General features: G+C 46.5%; 1 protein-coding gene across 2 annotated transcripts in view; it reads right to left on the bottom strand.

The window, feature by feature from the left end:
- Positions 1 to 11,211, bottom strand: part of ROCK2 (Rho associated coiled-coil containing protein kinase 2) — a 663,375-nt gene extending 652,164 nt beyond the window's left edge. For both annotated transcript variants that reach the window (XM_078647798.1, XM_078647799.1), the window contains exon 1: positions 10,570 to 11,211. In XM_078647798.1, coding sequence (XP_078503924.1) covers positions 10,570 to 10,668 — 99 coding nt within the window. In that variant the 5' untranslated portion in view covers positions 10,669 to 11,211. The remainder of the gene's footprint in view (positions 1 to 10,569) is intronic.
- Between the last annotated feature and the right edge of the window lie 5,454 nt (positions 11,212 to 16,665).

Genomic DNA, 16,665 nt, shown 5'->3' with positions numbered 1-16,665 from the left:
TATCTGCCTAATTTTGTTTTCTGCTCCTGTGGGGTTAAGGCTTGGGTTTTCTGGTTAGGTTACGTCTGACTAAATTTGCAGACTTTTTTGATGGAACAGGTCCGAGTTATTGGGGGGGGGGGCATTATTGCTGGTAGGACATGTTCTGAAGTAGTTAGGAATGATTAAAAGAAGTGGATGGAAGGCTACTGAGGGTTGGATCCTAATTGATTGAAAGAGTCCATCTCAGTAGGGGCGGTGGACAGCAATGGACAGATAGGGAAATAGCTTTAAAACGATTAGCATTGGGGGGGGAATAAGATATAGAAGGGGAAAGACATGTAAGGCCACTTTAGAGTGTATTTAAGAGAGGGAGAGTGTGTGGTTGTCTGAGTTTTGATGGAAGATAAAGGAAAAATGTTAGGTTATAGTTTGCTTTATTCTTGAGGTGGGGGGTTTATTACGCTGGACTTTGGAATTGCCCAATACACCTTTCGATATACCTGTATATGTGGTAATCATTTTGTATATAAAATTGAACTCTTTAATATAGATTGCATGAGGGAATTAAATAAAACAGAGATATTTAACCAGAACCCACTGTAAACCAAGATATCATATCCAAAAACAGAAAAAAGTGGATGGGATAGGATGAAAAGGAAAAGCATCTTTTTCAAAAACAGGTGTCTAGTTAGGTCAAAATAACGGTTTGACATTAGGGCTGCAGATTTCAACTTGAGCAATCACAAGATTAATTCACGGTTTTCTACCGAGAGGTAATGCGTGACCAGCCAACAGACTAGAGAAACTTATGCAACAGCGACCCCATAACCACTTAACAACACTACAGAAGCACGATTTTAAGGCCTATAACTGTCAGGCTTATTGCGGACAGGCCACATAATATCAAATGCAGGCTTTAGAAAGACAAAACCACAATCCTATGTGGCGGGGGTTTATCTTTGCTCCTACTCAGCCACATTTGTCCACTCGGACAACTGAGAATCCACAAAAAAAGTTCATATGGACCTGAAAATGTGCCATGCCCACATACGCGGAGGAGGAAAGGGTGTAGTGCAAACATCACCATACAAGAAAATAGAAAAAGACTCCATGAGGCTAGAAATTTCACAATGGATGCCTTTCAGAGGCCGTAAACATATTTACACTTTAATTGTTCGCTTATCGCAGAACAGTGATTTGCCCCGTCCTCCAAAATGTAGTTGTTTAGGTCATATTGGTGCATGTCCAACCAGAAGCACACTTTTACTAAGGTGCCTTTGCTGGTCATCCTGTCTGCACAGCCGCTTCAAACAAGCTGCAAAAAACATGCAACAGCTGCAGAACTAAAGCGTGAACAAAAACCAATCGAATGTTTTAGGCCTGGTACGTACTGCTATTTATAACTCCTCCTGGCCACAGGTCTAAGTTTTCCTAGTTCAATTCCAAAAGACAGCACACTTGCGCTCGGCCCAGCACACTTCATGTGCAGCCTAGGACAGGAAGTGGCGTGCCACCACCGCAATACTACAGGTATCACAATGAGAAAGTGTTAAAGTGAAACTCGCGTCATTCACACTTCCAAATGCGTGCAGCGACGTGCTGAGGAACTGGCACAGATTGTTATAACCCGCTCTCGCACGAGCTGCAGCCAGCCACTGACATTTCGAGCCCATCGAAAATCCCATGGTGGTTGGTGCCCGTCCCAGCACCCTCGGACAGCTGTTTGTATAATCCTTTACAACGCAGCAATATTCGGCTCTGAGAAGCACGCAGCGACAACGCGGCCATGAGGTGGCCTCTCTGCGCCAGCGCGTTTCTTATCAGATCCTGCGGTGGCACAAAGGCCAGGAGCGGACAGGCCACCTCCGACACTGGCTGGTCCTGGCAGCTAAACAGGGTTCTCCTCCCGTGAAGAAAAAAAAAAAGATCAAACTGAATACGCGTCGTGATGCCCGTCCATGGGCCGCTGCCAACGCTGGCATCGGTGGAGATGGCAGCGCGCGTGGGCGCACTCTGAGAGACAGCTCTGCAGGGAGGGCAGCTCGTGGTGGCAGCTTTGTGACATAGGCCCGACTGCGCTGTATGTCGAGACAGTGCATGGGATCGAAACAGTGCTTACATTTCTGTGGTACAACACCATTGAAACCTGTGGCTGTTGCAGTTAAATGTATATTCGCTATTCAATGACAACATTGAAACCAAGTCCGCCGAGCAGCTCTCGTGTTTACTCTCCGCATTCCTGAAAGCGAGCTAATTGAATGACGTCAGGCCTCCCGCAGCCCCGCTGTGCTCACTGATACCAATATCTGCCCCTGTGACGCACTTGTCTCCTGGTCCTGTGTGTGCCACCATGCCAGTTCTCTGCCCGCCACACACCTCACCTGAGCCCTGTAGTGGCGCTGGAAACAGGGGGGCGGGAGGTTATACAGTACCACCATAAAACAACCTTTGCAGATATGTTTTAGCCATGCTGTACACCAGCGTGGAGGCTGTACAGCATGGCTAAAAGACAGGGGAGGGGTAAAGGAGAGTGGAGTGTCGGCACGTGGAGTACAGTGGAGTGTTATGGAGTGACGTAGAGTTGCATGCAGTGGTGTGGCGAGAAGTGGCGCAGTGGAGCAGTTACGTGGAGAACAGTAGAGTAGTGTGTTGTAGAATAGAGTTGAGTAAAATGGCAAGGAGTAACAGAAGGAGAGTGGAGTAGTGTTGTAGAGTGGAGTAGAGTGTTGGAGAGTGGAGAAGTGCAAGGTAGAGCGCAGAGGTGTAGAGTACAGTGGCGTGGAGTCGTACAGACTAGATTACAGTGGTGCAGAGTGTAGAAGCGTACAGTGCAGTAGAATGTCACAGAATTGAGTGATGCAGTGGCAGAGTGCAGTTGTGCATAGTAGAGTGGGATAGAGTGCTCTGGCATAGATTAGAGAAGCGTAGAGTTAAGGGGCATAGAGTGCAGCGGTGCACAGTAGATTAGAGTGGCCTTGAGAAGATTGGCGCAGAGCGGAGTGATATAGACTGGATTGGCCTAAAGAGCAGTAAAGTGGTGCAGAGTAGAGTGGCGCAGAGTGGTGTATAGTGGCATAAAGTGCAGAGTGGAGTACAGTGGCGTAGTGGGTAGTAGCGCAGAGTAGGGTATAATGGCGTACAGTGGTGCAGAGTATAGTGTCGTAGAGCATTGCTTTTGAGTAAAGTGGAGAAGAGTGTTTTGGTTTTCAGTAAAGTTGAACAGCATATTGGTTTTGGGTAAAGTGGCTTACGTTGCAGTGACAGAGTGCAGTGGGGTAGTGTGGGGTGGTGCAGGGTATAATGCAGTGGTGTAAAGTGAAATGGTCGAAACTAGAATAGAGTGGCGTACAGTGCAGTGGTGTAGAGAAGATTGTTTCAGAGTAGTGCAAAGTGACGTACAGTGCAGTGGCGTAGAGTGTCGTACAGTGCAGTGGTGCAGAGTAGCTTTTAGGGGACTGGCGTAGGGTGAGCAGTGGTGCACAGTAGAGTAGTATGTGGTAGAGTGCATTGGCATACAGTAGAATGGTAAAAAGTAGAGAAGCATCGAGAGAAGTGGCGCACACTGCAGTGTTGCAGTTTGGAATGGAGTATTGTGGAGTGATACAGAGTAGAGTGCAGTGGCGTAGACTGTGATGAAGTGGAACATGCATGGTGTGGTAGCACAATGCCACTACAGACAACACAGACAATGCATCTTCAATTGAAATTACTGATACATTTTCACAGACTTCCAGTTTTACTGATAAAAGTATACAGAGCGCACAGTCTATGAAGTATCAAAATGTCATCACCTAGTGTATTGATTTGATCGTTTTAAAATATTTGTTTCCACCACACTTCAGAAACACACAAAAATGTGCTACATTTGTGCTTTCCATATTCTGAAATAAGTGCAGTTCGCCTACATTTTGTTTTGTGCTAGGAAATAAATAAATAACATCGTACAGCAAACCCCGAGTAGCCAGCATGATTACCACATAAATCCTCTCACTTTGAGCTCAGAGAAAGAACAGAAAACCCTGAGCTCCCTGGAAGACAAAGCTTGACATTTGACCTTGGTCTTTGAATACACAGCAAATGTGACAAGAACAAGATTTAAATGCTTGTTGACAGAAATTCAATGCTGGTGGAAGAATACAGTAAAAAGTTTTTGGGCAAGTGAAGGGATGAACTCAATCTGGACAGCCTGAAACAAATAAAGCTAACAAATGGAATGTAAGATAATGTGAGATACAAACACAAAGCCAATGGTAAGCAATGGGCAGAATGCAATCCTGAGGAAGCTTTGCGAAGGTACCCAAGATGTTGTTAGCAAACCAAACAGCTGTGCTGTATGGTCGGCTTCGACCTAAAATTGAGAGTGCCCTTCAAAGGTTTTTCTTCCAGCATTATTTTTTGTGCTGTAAAACAAACACTGTCAAATGTCCCATTAGTCTTTTTGGTGAGGTAACGTAATAAAATAGCACCCCCTCACTTCCTCCCCACCTCCAACTTTAACAAGTAGCTTGTGACGAAGAAGCCTCTAACTGAAGAGTAAACGCCTGTTGAATTCTCAGGTTATCCAAGCAAAGCCATAAGTAACTAACTTTAAGGGACCTTGCATTCTGTAAACCAGTGGCAGGGCTGGAAAATTTCACTTGACCGCTCGCATATGCGAGCTAAATTTAACAAGGTCGAGCTGTTTTTAGGTCCTACTCGCCCTTTCTGACAAGTAGGAAAACTAACCAACTTTTGTCCTCGGTCTGTGAAAACAGAGCAAATGTGACAAGATAACAAGATTTAAAGGCATTTTTATTGCTCACAAAGTTAATGAGCAATAAAGATGCCTTTAAATCTTGTTATCTTGTCACATTTGCTCCGCCTTCAGAGATGGAGGTCAAGTAGGTTGCAGTTAGGTCGACGACATTTTTTAAGGTACTAGTCCTGCAGGACTAGTACCTTTTTTTGGATTTTTCAAGCCCCGAGTGGTGCACGCGCACCACAGAGGAGCGGGGGAGGGAGCACGGCAGCGGTAGCGAAGCAAAACAAACGCGCACTGCTACGCGTGCTAGACACAGACGGGAATGGGCGTTACAAAGGCGGGACATGCGCCCGCCTTTGCCCAATCCTGTGCCGTTTAAATAAAAAAAAACGCTAAAGCCAATGGCGGGGGGCGAAAGCCTGCTCACACGCATGCAGCTTTCTAAACCCCTTACAAAAGGGCTCTCGTGCTGCACGAGCAGTGCTGCGCACTGCAACGCAGGAGCGAGCCCTAAAATACGTTCCAGCATCTCTACAGACACAAGCCTGCCAGTTACATTTAATCAGAGGGACCAAGAAAGAGCTCTCATTAGGTAAAAGAGTGAATGGTACTAAGTGACTTAAAGGCAAAGACTAACAGCAGGTGCCCAACACTCAGTGCAGCCTGCAACTTCGCTCAGACGTCAGTACAGGAAGGTAGTGCCAACCCCGCTTCTAGGCTCCTGTCATGGCTTTCAAATTGTCTCTCTTTCTCCCACATACCTCTCCTCTTCCTGCCTCTCTTTTTAAATGTTTGTTTCTTAATTCAAGAACAAAAATAGAAAATAAGTGAAAGGTAAAACAATGTCCAAAAAAAATGAGTAAACTTAAATCTGTGTTACCTACAGAAATGTTGGTGCAGCATACTTGCTAGCTACAGGAAACAGCCCCAAATTGATGTACACTTTATCCTATGCATTTGTTAAAGGTTGCTCAAAAGGGTCTTTTTACAACCTCTCCCTACGAAAACTTGCAAGAATGCCCCCGAGAACCACAAAACATTATAGTTTAACAAAGAAGACCCCGGTGGTTATGCACAGAATATCAGTAGAAGTTACGAGTTTGAAACCAGACACTTCGGCGATCACTAGAACCATCATCATTGGCCGGGTAAAACTTCACCAATAAGTGTCTCTGGTGATTTTCTAGCCAAGATACACTGAACTTTCATCACGATATATGTGTTTTTGTACATTTGTTTAAATTGATCGTCCGCTTATTTTCGGTCTAGGAATGCTGTAATTTGAATACATTATAATTTTGTTTCAATACACTACAATGTTTATTCTCTGTATCTGTAATAGATGTATTTACGCACTCTGCTACCCACTGGGTCTGGTCTGTATTCTTTAAAACTGCTAATAAATAAATGATTAGATAAATAAAGTGTCAGAGAATCCACTTCAGTAAAAATGAGCACAGCTCCTCTCCAGCTCTGGTGCAGACGAGCGCCCACACAGGCCTACTGACTATACATATGTAGTTAAAGCTTTCAGAATACATAGGGACTGATTCACTAAAGCACTTACGAGCACGGAAAGTAGCACTACAAAACTGCTCTTGCATACCTATGTGATTTGACCCCAAAAAGTCCAAACCTCTATTAGTAGAAGTACAAAGCGCGCAGTCCTTTGTATATGCGAGAATTGTATCTGAATATTCCCATTTTCGATGTTTTGGGCCCAATTCACAAAGGAACAAAATAGTATATGAGAAGTACTACAGTGAGTGCCCAAAATGTTTTTGTGAATAGGCCCATCAGAGGCCAATACCAAATCAAATTTGAACATATATGTCCATAAAATGCTCATCAGAGGTCCTGGTTCAATCACACACCCCACAGTATACACAACTAATGCACAGCTGTATTCGGGGATGGTCACAAGAAGGCAACAGGTTTTTTCCCATACTTCAGGGATCTGCTTCTAAACATACGGGAGCTTAATCTCCCGAGGATCTTGAAACTGACTAACTAACTAACTAACTAATGTTGCGAACTTGGCACGTACTGACAACCTCTGAATTGATTATAAGTTTGCTTTTGGATTTTATGGACATAATTTGGACACAAGACCTCTTGAAAAGAATTTACGCTTGAGGAGATCGTGACTTTGAACTTATTAGATACCCTAAGCCCTGAGGAAGTCGTAGGGTTGATACCCCTAAGCAACGAAACGCGTTGGCTAAAAGGAGTGGATGGAATAAAAAGACCAAAGAAGATACAAACAAGATACACAGTCTATATCATTGTTTTGACATTACTCAATTGTAGTATATACTATGATTGGACTTGAAATGCGTGTGTTTCGAATAGGGGAAATTGTCATTTTCAATCTTAGATTGATGGTTGGGGAAGCAGGGTGCATCTCCCCTTTCTGAACGCACCGCTAGGACACTACCTGTTTAGGACTGATTGATATTTGCTGTTGCAATTTATATACGAGTGCCTGTTACTCCTTGCACCCAACTCAGTAGACACACCCGTCATAATAGTTAACACAAAAATGGAATCCCCACTCCACTGTTAAACAATAAAACATATTGCTTAGGGGATGCAATTTCAGAGTGTTTTTCCAATCGCCTGAGCTCTCTGGTAGTCAAATGCTGTAGTTAGAGGTAAAAGAACTTGAATCGGATTGAGTAATTTCAAGTCCTGCTTTTTTCCCTCCTTGCACGTATATCACAAGTCTTAAAGCAAATTACGTTTTAGCCACTGTGTGTCAGGTTCCTCAGCTGCTTAGGAGTCTACTTAGCGTGGACACGGAGTTTGTGGGCATGTTTTAAAGCCAAGTAGGCATGGAGGTTTGGGTATGCAACTTAACGATACTCGGTGTCAACAGAAGAAAACTAGCCTCAAATACATTTATGAGATCTTGATGTTACTGCAAAAGCCTACTGCCTCCAACACAACACAGCTGAGTGTTTCAGATTTAAAAACAGACAGGGATGGGCATGTAGTGCAGGTAGTGGGCACCGGTACTCATTTTTGAGGTCCAAGAATTATTTTTCGTCATCTGACTTTGGCGTAGAGCACGACAGAGAAAGGCTAAAAAGAAAGAAAGGATAAGAAAACTGGTACTAAAACAGCAGGGATAAGAAAAAGAACCTGGAAAGTGAGGTATAATAAGACAGGAAGAGTAAAGTGGTGATAGAAAGGTTGATGGGGTGGAATCAAAACTAGGCAGCCTCAGTATTCAACAAACCCAGCATTCAGTAGAATCTGTGGTCAACTCCTGAGAAAACTGAGCTCCGGCACTTTTATGTATATATTTTTTTACAAATTAAGCACCGGAATAGAGGTTTAGCTAGACTCTTTTCATTGAGTAAGTGTTACATCATCCTCCGGCTCAACAGCCACATCTCTACTGGTAAAGAAAAGAGAGCAAAAGAGCTTCCAACCACACCCACACACAGAAGGTGCTGACTCGTTGTGCAAGTCTGCTTGTACATAGCTGTGCTCAGTCACTGAGTTCAAATACACTCCCTTGAATAGAACCAGAGAGCAGGGAATCAGGAGAACCAGGGATGGAGCTATGTGCGTCCACCTTGTTTCTGGCAGCAGCAGGGTAAAAGGATGCCTCTTGCACCTGGAGTGGAAAGGAAGCATGCGAGAGAGGCCTGGGGTCAAATGTCATGAACTGCCACCCGGAACAGTTTACAAGACTCAGAGGGACGATAGTGTCCCACACCAACGCACGAATTCCAGACACATGAAGCCACAAAATAAACAAGAATGTTTCAGCCAATAAATTACGCAAATTCTCCATGACTTGAAACGTGAGAATCCCCAGCTGTGAGACTGCATGAATATCAACGCCACCAGAGACTGGTCGGAGGCGGGGACACAGCCAATGAATGACACGCGAAGCGCCATGACACTCCCCATAAGAAAGCATTGGATTTAGGGACTTTTAGGAAGAGGTGAGTAAGTCACTAAGGTGCATGATTGGTAAGTCACTAAGGTGCACGGTTAATAAAAGGGGCAGGGGAGCCACGTCTGCGGCAGCCGTGGCCTGCGGGGTTGGCAGTCATCATGGCAGAGTGGGAGGCTGCTGTGGGGCCTCTTCTGCCCCAGGGCACCACTCCCAGCTTCCCCACCCATCAGACTCGGAGGTACATTTCACACCCGAGAAGCGTCCTCTCCCGGTCATGCTTTCATTAGAAAAATGTTACCATTCCTGAAGAGGAGCCGCCTGCCAGACTGCACATCCGGGTGAAAGTGGAGGAGGAAACTAAACAACCGAGACGAGGAATTAATATCACGAGACAAGTCGTGGCGTTGAAGGGCGCGCTGGGATCGTGCAGGTCCTAAAAGAGTCAGCACCGAGCCAAGCAAAGTCCTCCAACTTTTGGGGATCAAATGACAGCACTAAAATGTTTTCAACAATTCCCAAACGACATGAATGGCACAAGGCCGGGCATGCTAGAGAGGGGCACTCGTGGTCCCGGTAGAACCCGAGAGAAGGTGCCAGCACCGAGAACAACTACACACATCACATGCCAGTGAAATGAACTTTGGAACGCAAGGTACAGAAGGGGGCTCCGCCTCCGTGCTGCTGCAGGGCGCCAGCAACGAGAGAGACGTGAGCACCTCCCACAATAATGACATTAATATTGGAAGGCAAGTCATGGAAAGATGGGCGGGGGTCTCATGCGCGGGGCTGCGGCCGGCTGAGAGGAAAGTGTGAGTGCTGCGAGGAATCTAAACACAGCACAGAACTATTAATGTTGGGCAGCAGTATGGGGAGGGAGAGCAGCAGCCCGTGCTGCTTCAGGGCCAGAGAACAGAGAAAGTAGGCTATGTATAACTAGAGAGCTCTAGCCAGGCACAGGGTCGGACTGGCCTTTGGGCAATCAGGCAGTGTCAGACGGGCTGGTCTGACAGGCCAGTGTGCCAGCCGGCTGTTTGCAGTTTGTGGGCATGTTTTAGGGCTAACTAGACCTCTTAACTTTTGATGTCCTTGTTATTACTACAAGCATTGGCAGCAGCATACACGTGCATGCAGTCTCAGGAAAGCATGCGAAATACCCAGATAGCGTGTCTTCACGAGTTCCCATCTGACCTGATTTTGTAGCTATTTTCTTCGCTAATGAGGGGCATTTTTATTTGGATGTCCGAGTCTAATTTGTGTCCCAACCTGACCCTGCTCAGAAAGCTGAGGGCTGTCACTCGGGACAGATGGAAATGCCAGTAGTGACAGGAAACAGCCCACCAACAGACTGAATTAGCAATGTCTAAATGCAAGTCACCCAGGCGAGGGGCTCCCCCGGGTCTCTGCAGCGCAGGGAAACAAGGAAGTGTCAGCACAGAAAAGCGGGGGAATAAAATAAAACACAACTTTTACACATATCGAAGTCCTGTGTGCTGACGCGGTGCCCGGGGTGACGTGTCTACAGGCAGGAAAGGGTTGCAGGGCTCACATACGTGAGAATAGTGGCAGCAGAGAGGATGTCACGTGGGGAGGGGCACCCCCAGCTTTGCACTTCTGTGGGAGTAGGAGGAAGCCTTGTCAGAGTAAACTGAAAGCAGGGCGGCGATTGTACATGTTTGGCAGCGTCTGCACAAGCAGGGGGCACTGCTCGTGAAGCCTAGAAAGTTTGGGCGGACAGAGTCGTGCGCGCACACACACACACCTAGACGTGGTACTTGTGGGAGAACTTTGGTCATCGGATACAGCCCTCCACCCCTGGGCTGCTGGGGAGTGTCAGCAGGGAGGGGGCTGGGGTGTGCACACACCGAGGCTTGCACAGGACTGGGTGTAAGGGGGGGCACTGAGGTTCACGACCCCCCGGACCCACAGCACTCACCAGCAGGCTCTCCACATTGATGGGGGACTTGGGGTCCCGGATGAAGGCCTCCAGCTTCCTCTGCCGGTTCACCATACACTCCCCGGTGGAGGCGGACATCTTCCCGGTCCGGGAGGGGGCGGGCGGGCCCTTCCTGCCCAGGCCTGGCGGCGGCGGCGCCCTCGCTCTCCCAGGGGGGCACGGCGGGGAGAGCCGCTCTGCTGCCTCCTAGGGGCACATCGACCCCCGTGGGCCCCGCGCCGCTCCGCCTAGGCTCCGGGGGAGAGCCCCGGCTGCATGGCAGAGCCCGCCTCTCGCTTCCTGCAGCGCGGTGTCCCTCCGAGCTCTCGGCTTCCCTTGCAAAAGTTGGGGGTGCTGCTCCTGCAGAGTGCGGGTCCCGCCGGGGTCCTGCCCGCTCCCTCACTCCTCCATGCCGCTGCGGGCGGCGGGGGCGCGCTGCTGCTGCTGCTGCTGGTGCCTGCTGCCCGCCTCCTCCATGCTCGGAGACCGTCTGACATCAGCCTGACTCGGCCCCCTTTACCCACAACCCTCCTCTGCCCTGCGCACAGACAGACAGGCAGGAGCAGGAGCCAGTGCCCCTCCGCCGTCCCGGGGCGCACCGCCGAGGCCGTCCTGCCCGCAGCCTGCACAGCACTGGACTGAGGTGGGATCAGGCGCGCAACACCCATTGGGCTCACCGGGCTTCAGCCCCCCCCGTCATGTGTGTCAGCCCGGGCTGACACAGCTTCGCGGCTGGCGACGTTTTAATTGCAGCCCCACCAGAGTACTTCACAGGTCTGTAAAAGACCATTTAAATGTAAATGAGGCTTTTGTTATGTGTTTAGCCCTTCTTACATCCACTCTGGTTACGGCTGGAAGAATTAGCCCCCCCCCCCCCCGAAATTTGACTCTAGTTGCCCGCCTGCCTCCTGTAGTCGCCTCCACCCACACACCTCTGCTGATTATTTAAAGTGGGATTGGTATTCTCTGGGGCACTGTAAACCCAGTCTGATGGCGTGAAGCGAGACTTTATTTGCTGGGAGGTGTGAAGGTTTTAACGTGACAGTGGAAAGAAAAAAAATTTGACTACCCAGAATCGTGAATGTCCTGAAAGCTGTCTCGTAGTAAATAGGCAATAGGAATTACGTGAATAAGGAAATTATGCAGTATTCTGCTTCAAGTTAAACAGGTCAAATTTGCTTGATGATGCTGAATCTATTTTGTTCTAAAAATAAACATTCCCTTGTGTTCAGGTTCTTAATAGCAAAGGTTGCTTAATAAAGGGGTTTCATCTCTGGCCAGAGCAACAATTCTTAAGGCTACAGACTACACTATTTAGTGCGCCTTTTACTGGAAGTAGTGCGTACCTAAACATATAGATAAGAGGTTATAGGACGACATATTGTAGATGGTAATATGACATTTCAAGTACCATCCCAATTATTTCCGCAGACTAAAAAAATATAATGGACAGGGTGCAACAGTTGCTGAAAGAATGCAAGTCGTGGGATAGGGGTGGGAGGTTACACTTCCTTACCCACATATGACACAGGCGTCCTACTGAATGAATCTCAACCAAATATACATTTGTTAGAAAGGAGGCTAAGATGTTGAAGCAAGTATCGTTTTTCAGTTCAGATGAGTTATGCGCCGCCGATAAAAAAAATAATGCCCCTCAGAAAGGTATGGGCTTTGGTTTTATGAGCACAAATACTATCCAGAAGTAAACTTAAGAGAATATGTTACAAACACACTTAAGTTTTCCCCAACTACATGTTTAGACTTTTGACGTTTCTGAAATCAATTTGACAACTATATCGATTAAACATAGAAAGAAAAGGCAAGAAAATTTGGCAAACTGAGCTATTAAAAAGCTTCTAGGCAGGAGGCAGATGGGAATTGGGAATGCATTGAAACCCAGAATAAAAGGTGGCCATCTTTATTTAACATTACGCTTAAAAAAATTGAATATGATTAGGCAAGGTGTCCAAGCAAACTTTTGGATGGAATTGCTTCTCCTAAAACCAAGAAACAATTTATGTAAATGCACTCAACAACTGGTAAATGCCTTTTACCATTCAGTGGCATTACATTGTGTCATAAGACCAACAAAAAATCACTAATGTATTTCCTCAAGTGGTTCTATGACAGGTGGTTTATTAACATCAAAGCAGAAAGCTACCCCCAGAGATTTGAGAGGAACTAGAGCAATAAAGTGGCAACGATTTACCTTACTAGTATTTATTTTAACATACAAATACTCCTATGCAAAAGAACACTTCTAAGGGAAATCTGTAAAAGTTGCAAGGAGATACAGGGATGAATCCTCTACCTCCCCCACACACCCCTCAGTTAATTGGACTTCATATACGTCCAGATAGCCTGCATGACGTAAAGTTACAACAGCCCTTTTATTAAGAAGCAGACAAAGCTGAAACATCTTTCCAAAATGGTCACACCGCCCTCTGTGCCAAATTGCATTGACTGAACAATGATGTTGATTTTACCCAAACGCACGTCTAGACATCTAGAAATGGTGAATTTGTAGAGCACTTACTACCCCTATGTGCGATGCTGAAGCACTTGTCCATGCGGGTAGCAGGTTACACCTTATGCTTGTGTGGTTGGAAGAGTGTTGTCTTTGCTTTGAGCCTCTGTGGAAAGTGTCTCCATGCGGTGCATGATGAATACCAGGGTGCAGTTTTGTAATGCGGAATCGCCACTTCTGTTTCTCAGGTTGGCCTGAGCATTACCTGATCCTGATTGTCTGCCATTTTAGCTCCGCCCCCCTTGATTACCTTTAGCCACGCCCCTTATTTGCTATGTTAGCCACCCCCGAAGTTAAGACCTAGTTGCGCCCCTGGGTGGGATACACCCCGCGGCGGCCGCAGACACCGCAGGGCTCGCCTAATACCGGTGTGTGCTGCACTGCACAACACACCCTGCGACCTTAACTTTTATTATTTTCAAGTGAATGATGTTCTGAGAGTCACCTGAAGTTACATCCAAATTCTAGTTAAAAAAACAAGCATCGGCAACGCCAACAGGTCTGCGTCTTGACAATTCTTATTTTGTACTTTCTGGAACTTTGCACAACTTTTTTTGTTAGGGAAACGGCCAGGCCTTCAGTAACTAAAAATAATAATTGGGCAAATGCAAAAATATTTTTTATACCTAAAAAAAAATACCCACAAATTCGTAGGGTGACCAGAATTTTAAAGCCAAAAACTGGGACATTTCACAAAAATAGAAGGAGGACTACAATTTTACTTCAAGCGATGAGAGTGCTCCTCAGCAGAGAGTTCCAGAACAGGCAGTAAGAACATACATAAAATACATTTTTTAAGCCCAGTAGCTTGCCTGTTAATTAAATTGCTTTCTTTAAACAACTGCTCAGTATCTCTGCTTTGTAAAACATAAAAAACACCTCCCACCATTTTCAGTCAACCCTCTTCAAAAACAGGGACATGAGCTAAATTTCCTGAAATTTGCTGGGACAGCTGGTTAAAAACAGGGACCGTCCTTGCAAAACGGGGACGCCTGGTCACCCTAACAAATTGCCACAAAAGTCCCTGGCACTGAAGGAAGCTACTTTTTGTGTGGATGTGTTCAATGTGAAAGGGTGGCATGCCTTAACTGATAGTGAAATTGGCCAGTGACTGAATTGTGTTGACCATTGCCCTATGATGCATGCTGGAGTTGGTGGACTAACAATGTGAATAACAGAACCACAGACTAATGGACGAAGTCTGGCTGAGAAACCTAAGTTAACTAAGTTAACACATCATTTTGTAAAAATCAAACGATCTTTGCTAACACCAGACTTAAAAAAGCCAAAGTGTCTGCCTTTATGAATGCTTTTTTTTGTAATGGTTTGGTAAATCTTTATTACAAACCAATATGCTTGCCAAGACCGGCATAACGAATTGCAAAGAAAGATAGTGAGGCTTGCAAAGCCAGGCATATAGATACGATAGAAAATATAGATAAGAGGTAGGTTAGAGATGGGTAGAGTTGCTAAGATAAGCATAGAAAGATAGGCTTGCTAAGATAAAGACTGATAGGGTTGCTAAGATATAGATAGATAGATGGATGGATGGATGGATGGATAGATAGATAGATACATAGATAGATAGATAGGCAGAACAACATGTTGGTAGACAGATAGAGAGTAGATAGATAGACAGATACATAGACATAGTTAGGTAGACAGATAGATAGATCAGATAGATAGGTAGACAGACAAATTTAGATAGGGTTACTTAGATAGGCAGACTGATAGATCTTCAAAGATAGATAGATAAACAGATAGGTAAATAGACAGACAAGTAAGTAAAAAGACCAACGGGCAAACAGCTAGGGAGAAAGACTGACAGGTAGATACATAGACAGATAGACAGACAGATATGACTGTATATAGATAGACCGTTGGACAAATTAGACAGATAGAGTTGCGAAGAAACATAAAAAGATGTATATACAGACAGATAGACCAATTGAGCTTCAAAGATAGATAGCTAGATGGACAGACAGATATCCAGGTAGGTAGACACACCAACGGGTACATAGACAGGAGTATAGACAGACGGACAAGTAGCTAGACAGGGAGCTAGATAGACATACCCAGGCAGACAGATAATACTGGAAGACAGATGGATAGGCAGGTAGAGAGATAGACAGACAGATAGGTTTGCAAAGATAGATAGCAAATTGGAATAAACAGAACAGCTTTATTTAGTTATGTAATAGTAAAAGGTCGATATAATTGTAGGAATCTCCAGTGGGAGAGTAGTCCGATGGAGGTCCATACAGAAACACGGTGACCCGGGAGTACGCGGCTTCGCTGCACTCATACTCGCCAGAATTACGGCACTTTGGCTGCCCACTCATTGAGTTTGTACCCGACTCCAAGTGATTTGATTCTACTTGACGCCATCCTAGAACTGAACTAAAGTGCATTAAGATTGCGCATCTCGTCACCTACTATTAGGAAGATTGCTCCACCTGACAACTCGCGCTGGCGAAATCTTATGTTTTGGCAGTACGGGGCTTTGTCCCGCCTCTCTGTTCCATTGGCTAGCTCCATAAATGGAGGCTAGCCATTGGAAGAGAGATCTGTCCGTAATTCTCGGAGCAGATTCGTGGGCGTTCCCTAGATTTTTTCGCATCCCGCCTCTTTTAGAACGTCATTGCCGCGGTGGGCGGTACTTTTTTTTTTTTTGGCAGCCTTTTATTTTACCATTTGCCCCGACCACTGCCTCTTGCTGCTGTGCTGCCCCCCCCCCCCCTTGTTATTCGTGCTTGCTGTCCTGCCTTCCCCCGCCCCCCCTCCCGCTCCCCGTGTCTCCGTTCCCACCCCCCTCACCCTGTTGCCGTTTGCAGCTGCTGCTTCGAGGTCGCGTTGGGCCACGAGGTTAGTGTAGTGCAGGCCTTATTCATTTCCCCCTCCTCCCCTGCCCAAGGAGGGGCCCCACCACGCAGGCATCGCCCGTGAGGGGCTCTGTCCCAGCTCCAGCCTCGTCCCACTCAGTCAACTGTTGTTGTGATTATGGGTGTTCGGTGGTTTGGGAGCGGGACGGGGTTCGGGGCGGGAAGGGTTAGGGTCCCGCTGGTAGCAGCTGCCTCAGGCCTAGTTGGCATGGCCGCTACCTTGCTCTCGGTGGATAGGCCTTCCATTTGTTATGTTATGTTATGTTATTTGGGTTCTTCTATAGCGCAACGGCTACTCCAGTAGGAGTGTCCCGGCGCTTTGGCGAAGAAGTCCTTTAGGGAAAGGAACATAACTGCAGAATAAACGGGACAGCGAAGTTAACTGGTAAAAAGCCAGGTTTTTAATGCCTTTCTGAAAGACAGCAGACTAGGGGCCTGTCTGAGAGAAATGGGAAGCTCATTCCAAGCGCGCGGGGCCAGGTAATGAAAAGAGCGCCCCCCTTGTCTGGTTCGCTTGATGGACGGAACGACCATTTTAGACAAGGTGGCAGATCGCAAAGCTCTGCTCGGCTTGTAAAGAGCAAGACGCTTCCTAATGTACCTAGGGCCTGAGTCGTGAAGGGCCTTGTAGGTCAGCGTCAGGCTTTTGAAGAGAGCCCTCTTGGCTATAGGAAGCCAGTGCAGTTC

This window comes from Lissotriton helveticus, chromosome 6 (genome assembly GCF_964261635.1).
Source record: "Lissotriton helveticus chromosome 6, aLisHel1.1, whole genome shotgun sequence".
NCBI classification, from domain to species: domain Eukaryota; kingdom Metazoa; phylum Chordata; class Amphibia; order Caudata; family Salamandridae; genus Lissotriton; species Lissotriton helveticus.
This window is presented reverse-complemented; position numbering and strand designations above follow the sequence as displayed.